Source organism: Hippocampus bargibanti, linkage group LG01, assembly GCF_051943395.1.
Source record: "Hippocampus bargibanti isolate YZ-2025 linkage group LG01, ASM5194339v1, whole genome shotgun sequence".
Lineage (NCBI taxonomy): Eukaryota > Metazoa > Chordata > Actinopteri > Syngnathiformes > Syngnathidae > Hippocampus > Hippocampus bargibanti.
The window spans coordinates 10,633,742-10,639,490 of record NC_142734.1 but is presented as its reverse complement, the minus strand read 5'-3'; the positions used below and the strand labels follow the sequence as shown (position 1 = coordinate 10,639,490).

General features: G+C 41.5%; 1 protein-coding gene across 5 annotated transcripts; it reads right to left on the bottom strand.

The window, feature by feature from the left end:
• Positions 1 to 475: 475 nt before the first annotated feature.
• smim29 (small integral membrane protein 29) lies at positions 476 to 4,841 on the bottom strand. 5 transcript variants are annotated; one of them, XM_088995586.1, is made up of 5 exons: positions 4,482 to 4,836; positions 3,841 to 4,112; positions 3,337 to 3,362; positions 3,149 to 3,254; positions 476 to 814 (listed from the first exon to the last, which is right to left on the bottom strand). In XM_088995586.1, the coding sequence occupies exons 2-5, from the start codon at positions 3,943 to 3,945 to the stop codon at positions 752 to 754; spliced, it is 300 nt and encodes a 99-aa protein (XP_088851712.1). In that variant the 5' UTR covers positions 3,946 to 4,112; positions 4,482 to 4,836; the 3' UTR covers positions 476 to 751. The 5 variants fall into 5 exon arrangements, with proteins under 5 accessions (XP_088851712.1, XP_088851713.1, XP_088851714.1 ...); XM_088995587.1 differs by having other exon boundaries at positions 4,764 to 4,833; XM_088995588.1 differs by having other exon boundaries at positions 3,841 to 4,109; positions 4,764 to 4,828.
• Positions 4,842 to 5,749: the final 908 nt, after the last annotated feature.

Sequence of the window (5,749 nt, the reverse complement as noted above, 5' to 3'; positions counted from 1 at the left end):
GTACAATTCAAAACATGAGAAACACAACAAGTGTCACAATTCAACTAAATAACACACATTTCCTCTCGTTACATTGCAATGCATAACTTGTTCAAATGACTCAAACTGTTAAAATGTGACGCATCCACATGAACAAGTTAATCACAGTCCAGAGTGGCTTCAAACATTCTGAGAGCAATCAAGTCAATGTGTGTACAGTCAGAACGATGGCATTCATCTCTGGCTAGAGGTGTATCTTTGCTGGTGCCATGTTTTGTGCACAGGACATTCTTTGGAGCAGGAGTCATTCAAACAGAACACTGGATCTTGTTTATGTTCATATTGAGGTTTTCATGCCTTGCACGCAAATCACAGGATTTGGTAAAAAAACACTAAAAAAATCCAGATCACAGACTTGTGATCGATTTCTGTGTAAATGAAAACAAAAAACAAAAAAAAAATGGAGCCCAAAAACATTCTTTGAGTGAAATTGAACGTGAAATTCACCAAAGATATTCATTCATTAACAGCTCACTTCTTCAAGAGTGAAGTAAACGCGCTCTGTCGCGGAGACTCTTCACACTGGACAATGAAATTCAGTAAACGCTTGTGATTAAATACTTGACATTAAATAAGGTGAAGGTTGAATTGTCCTTCAACATGTTACTAAATATGCCTTGCTTGTTGCACTTTAAGATTTAGGGCAAGGGGCTAGTCTGAAAAAACAAACATTGCTGCGGGTATTCTCTGGCATTGCCATGGTTTGGATTTTTCAGGCATCTTTGGTCAGAAGAGGGCGACGCTGCTGATAATTTCTTGCCCAACCTTGAACCACCTAAAAAAAAGACATTTGTTACTGTATATTCAAATTTAACTCATTCACTGCCATTCCCGAATTTATTCGGGAATTGAAAGTATGACGTAGACCGCCATTCCCGAATTTGTTCGGGTTTTGTTTATTTATAACTGAGTGCAGATAAAGCGCTGGCCAAGGGATCTGGCAATGTATTTTTCTTTTCCACAAGGGGCAGCATTTCCCTTCTTTCCATATTAGCGCTTTGTTCCAGCTTCAGCTGTTGTTCAAGCGCGATATAAACCAATATGTATGTATTGCATTGTATTTTGGACAGCTGCCCTTATTTCAAGCTCATATAACTCCAGACCCATATAGTTTAGGAATTAACTTTTCCTGATGAAAGAACAGTCTCAGGTTTCTAACGCTGTATGTGGCTGTTTATGTGGTCCAAAACCTCAATAATCTGTGGGTCCCGGAATTCAAGTGACAATGACAAAAACACTAGCACTGAAGTCACATTTTTGCACGTCTGGCAGTCAATGAATTAAATGTCGACAACTAAATATGGTGGCACTCAAAATGGCTCTCTCACTGTTCATCTGTTTTTCACCATTTCAACTTCCCTGACTTAAAATAGTTTAGGCGACGCACTTGGGTGAGGCGCCCCACCCCCACTGCAGTATATCAGAAGCTTTGCCCGTCGCACATCACCCGGGTTCATATAGAGACTTTTTTCTTATCTTTCCAACTAAGATCTCTGGTCAACTGTCTACATGCGACATTTCCGATTCTTATCTGTCATTTCTTGCAGGTGCTGCATAAATCATAACCGCTGTGCGACATGGGCAGATCACATCTTGAAATTTATCATCTTTGCAGCACACTTGAACCGATTGTTTCATCACTTTTACTAAAGCAACAGCTTGATAAAAAATGAGATTGTAGCGATCCAATAAAAGAAAAATCGGATTGTAGCGATCCAATAGAAATTGCATTAGCTTATATAGCTTATATAAGACATTTTCACAGCTCAAAAATGAAGGCATGAGTGACATTCAAATGGCATTTGCCAGTTAAGGGCAACTGTAGTTCCACTTCATTCAGGAGACACACCCACAGCATTTAAGAGCTGAGACATGGGCTTTATGTTTTTATGATTTTGAATCTTCATTTGACTTTAATTTAAGCGGTAAGAGTTGGCAGGGTTATTAATGTCTTCTATATGATGTGTCGAATTTAGAGGGCTTGTTTTCACTTAAAGGACAACCGACGCCTCTGGACAAGTTGGGTCCATAATTTGTAAAATCACTTCGAATGACTTCTACTGAGCGTATTTTATAAAGATTCCACGGCATATAATTATATTTTACGTATCAGGACTCGCGCTGAATATTCAGGAAGTCTTGTTTTCGAGTTGATGACAATACGTGACGTGACGTCACGTCTGGAACGCCACTGACCGAGAAAGCGACACACAATGCATTTTGGGTACTTTGTTTGGTCTGAAAATTTCATGTTGATCCATGTTGATGGCGAAATTAGAAGGAAAACACATAAATAACGCGGTGGTGAATCGTTGTGTGTTGCACCAAAACTACTATTTGATACTAGTTGATACAAATTCCCAGCAGACAAATCAACCCATTTCCAACCAAGCTTGGGCGCCATCTTGTGCATTTTCTGGGACGCTACATTGGAGTCCTGACGGCTCGAATTGATATGGGCGGACTTCTTTAATCGATTGCAAACATTTATGTTTTCCTCTTCAGAACTATCTGAATCATATTCATAGCTGGATGAGGAACAAGAAAGCATCTTCTCCGAATCTGAAGCCATTGTTTTGATTCTAGAGCAAGACAAGACGTCCTGGCGTGACATCATGAACAAGGGGGTGGGACCTTCTGAAACTTGCCATCTCTGAGGGCATTTTGAAGTAGTTTTGGGACATTTTAACTCATTTTTATTGGTGTTTTGCCTTTGACTAAAAATATCAGCCTGTGTGTTTTGGGTATTTTAGATGCTATAAAACGTTTTTCTGATGACAGTTAGAAAACAAAAAGATGGTGTCGGCTGTCCTTTAAGGATTTTAACATTTTAATACAACAAGGCTGTGGGCAAAAAGGATTCAAATACTTAGAGTGGCTATGCTTTAGTGTTTATTTGTAGTAAACGGTGCCATCTACTGTTTCTAGGCATCAGAACAAGACATGGACAACAGCTAAAGGGCTGCAGATCAGCAATGTAATCAATATGCAACAAGTGGTACTGAATGAACCCAACCCAAACCACAGCCTTGTAATCAATTTGCTACAAGTGCATTAGCAATTAAAAACAACCCATAAGGTATCAGTGAAAAAGAAAAGTGTGCCTTACCCTAGTGTCTTCTTCCCGCCACAGCATCTCTTGTTCAGCTTCATTTACCTCCTCTGAGGGGTCATATGAGTATATTGGCAACAACTGATGGCGGAGTCTGTCAAGTCTCAGAATACAACAGATGACGAGGAGACATGAATCATAACAGGACGGTCTCTGTTAAACAAGGCGGGACACTGCATCTTTACCTCTGTTTCTTACGAACGTACAAGACCTGCAACAGAAGACAGAAATATACATTCTTATTCAATCATATCTTTCAAACACCATAAATACAACAAAAAATATGTACTTAAATAAACGGAAGACTGTAAATTATCCATAGGTGTGAGTGTGAGAATGACTGCCTCCTTTGAAATATGTGCCCTTTGTTTTTAAAAATGTGGATGAAAATTATTGTGATTTTTATTGGGCAATAGATTATAATTGAGTCCTTATTCATTTTCCCTTTATTTTCAGGTCAATATTACTGATTAAATAGCATATAATTAGAATCAGATAGTGGCTTAAAATATTTTCTATGTTTTAGGACTTAATGTTCAACCTTCGTTTATTAATTAACACTACTCAGCTTCCGCATTTTAACGTTGTTCATTGTGGAGGTATTTGGAGAGCTCAGTATTTTTTAGCTGTCCTAGAGTTTGAGAAGTACTGGGATAGACGCTTTCACTTCAAGTTATCTGCTGACTTACCACTGCTACAGCTATTCCAATGATGGTGATGAAGAAGAATGGCACCAACACATAGCCCACCGCCACGTCCCCATCAATGGTGGGGGACGGAGTGGTACTATTCATTGCATATAATCAGGGCGGGGGGACTACACGGGGCTTTATATAAAATGGAAATCCCCCACCCTGGGACACACACTCTACAACGGCTCTTTCCTTAAGCTGCCTTCTCGTTGTTCAGGCCCCATCCTTTTCATTCATGTGACTTCCACAGGGTAACACGCATCCTCCTACTTGGGACAAACCACACAGGGCATGACACGTTTAAGCGTACATTTGGGTATTGAACATTACGCGACAGATATTATTGCAATATATAACATGTACTGTAAGAAATTACATTCGATTGATAAAAAAAAAGATGTTTCACATGACCAAAATGGACAGATTCGATGTATTCTTATCTAATTCATTTTACCGACTTTGTTATTTAGTGTTGGCAATGCCATATACGCTTTCTATTTGATGGCGATGTCCTTTCATGGTTGCATCCGATCAAAGACAGAAAAGATGTATACAATTCCATTTCAAACAATTTAGCACACATCTTTGTGATGCGCATATTGAAGTGTGTTCGAGCTTTCAAGCGTGAACGAAGATACCACTTCCTCGCTGCCTGCTAGGGGGGGACCTCCTCGACCTGTCTTCAATGCAGCACGATTAAGTATGGACCGTGGACAATGAACTTCCGGGTTGAAAAGCACATCATTGGTCTTGCGTCAACATCGGTTAGCTTCGAAGCGAGCTAAATCAGCGCGAACGCCGACTAAAAGTTATTCGACACAGGAAACAGCAATCTTCGAAAGGCGATTGTTCGTTTTCTTGCTGGCTTCACGAGGCGAGTTGTTGGGTTCGGGGGAAAAACCATTTTAATTCGCACTCACCACCGTGAATAACGCCAAATTACTTGTGTTGCTTCCGCAAGCAGCTTATGTTTTGTTTGGCAAGCAGTCGTCGCAACGAGTTCGACAGTAGTGCTTCCTCTTTCAAAATAAGATATGATCTCTCACACCGGGACAGTATTTCGAACCTGATCCCCAAATGGAATACTTTTCTGTATTGTTGAAATCGAAATCGAAATGACAAATTTTGACATTTGAGATATATATAAAAAAAAAAAATCCTCGTCTCACCCACCATGGGTGGTGTCTGTCCCCATTTCAGCTCGGGTCCTCTACCAGAGGCCAGGAAGCTTGAGGGTTCTGCGCAGTATCCGTGCTGTTCCCAGCACTGCGCTTTTTTGGACCGAGATATCCGATGTTGTTCCCGGGATCTGTTGCAACCACTCGTCGAGTTTGGGGGTCACTGCCCCAAGTGCTCCGACCACCACAGGCACGACTGTCACCTTTACCTTCCAGGCTCTCTCCAGCTCCTCTCTGAGCCCTTGGTATTTCTCGATTTTCTCATGTTCCTTCTTTCTGATGTTCCCATCACTCGGGACCGCTACATCCACGACAACGGCTTTCCTTTCCCCTTTATCTATGACCACGATATCTGGTTGGTTGGCCATTACCATCTTGTCAGTCTGTATCTGGAAGTCCCACAGGATTTTTGCTCTGTCATTCTCCACCACCTTGGGAGGTGTTTCCCATTTTGACCTTGGGGTTTCCAGTCCATACTCCGCACAGATGTTTCGGTAGACTATGCCAGCCACCTGGTTATGGCGCTCCATGTAGGCTTTCCCTGCCAGCATCTTACACCCTGCAGTTACGTGTTGGATTGTCTCAGGTGCCTCTTTGCACAACCTACACCTTGGGTCTTGTCTGGTGTGGTATATCCCTGCCTCTATGGCTCTGGTGTTCAGGGCCTGCTCTTGGGCAGCCAGGATGAGTGCCTCTGTGCTGTCCTTTAGGCCAGCCCTCTCTAGCCA

Excerpts from the sequence above, each read along its gene's own strand:
- smim29 (XM_088995585.1), bottom strand. The coding sequence starts at position 3,945 with ATGAATAGTACCACTCCGTCCCCCACCATTGATGGGGACGTGGCGGTG. Across the intron at positions 3,363-3,840 it reads TTGGAATAGCTGTAGCAGTG|GTCTTGTACGTTCGTAAGAA; the intron begins GTAAGTCAGCAG and ends CTTCTGTTGCAG. Across the intron at positions 815-3,148 it reads GGCGGGAAGAAGACACTAGG|GTGGTTCAAGGTTGGGCAAG; the intron begins GTAAGGCACACT and ends TCTTTTTTTTAG.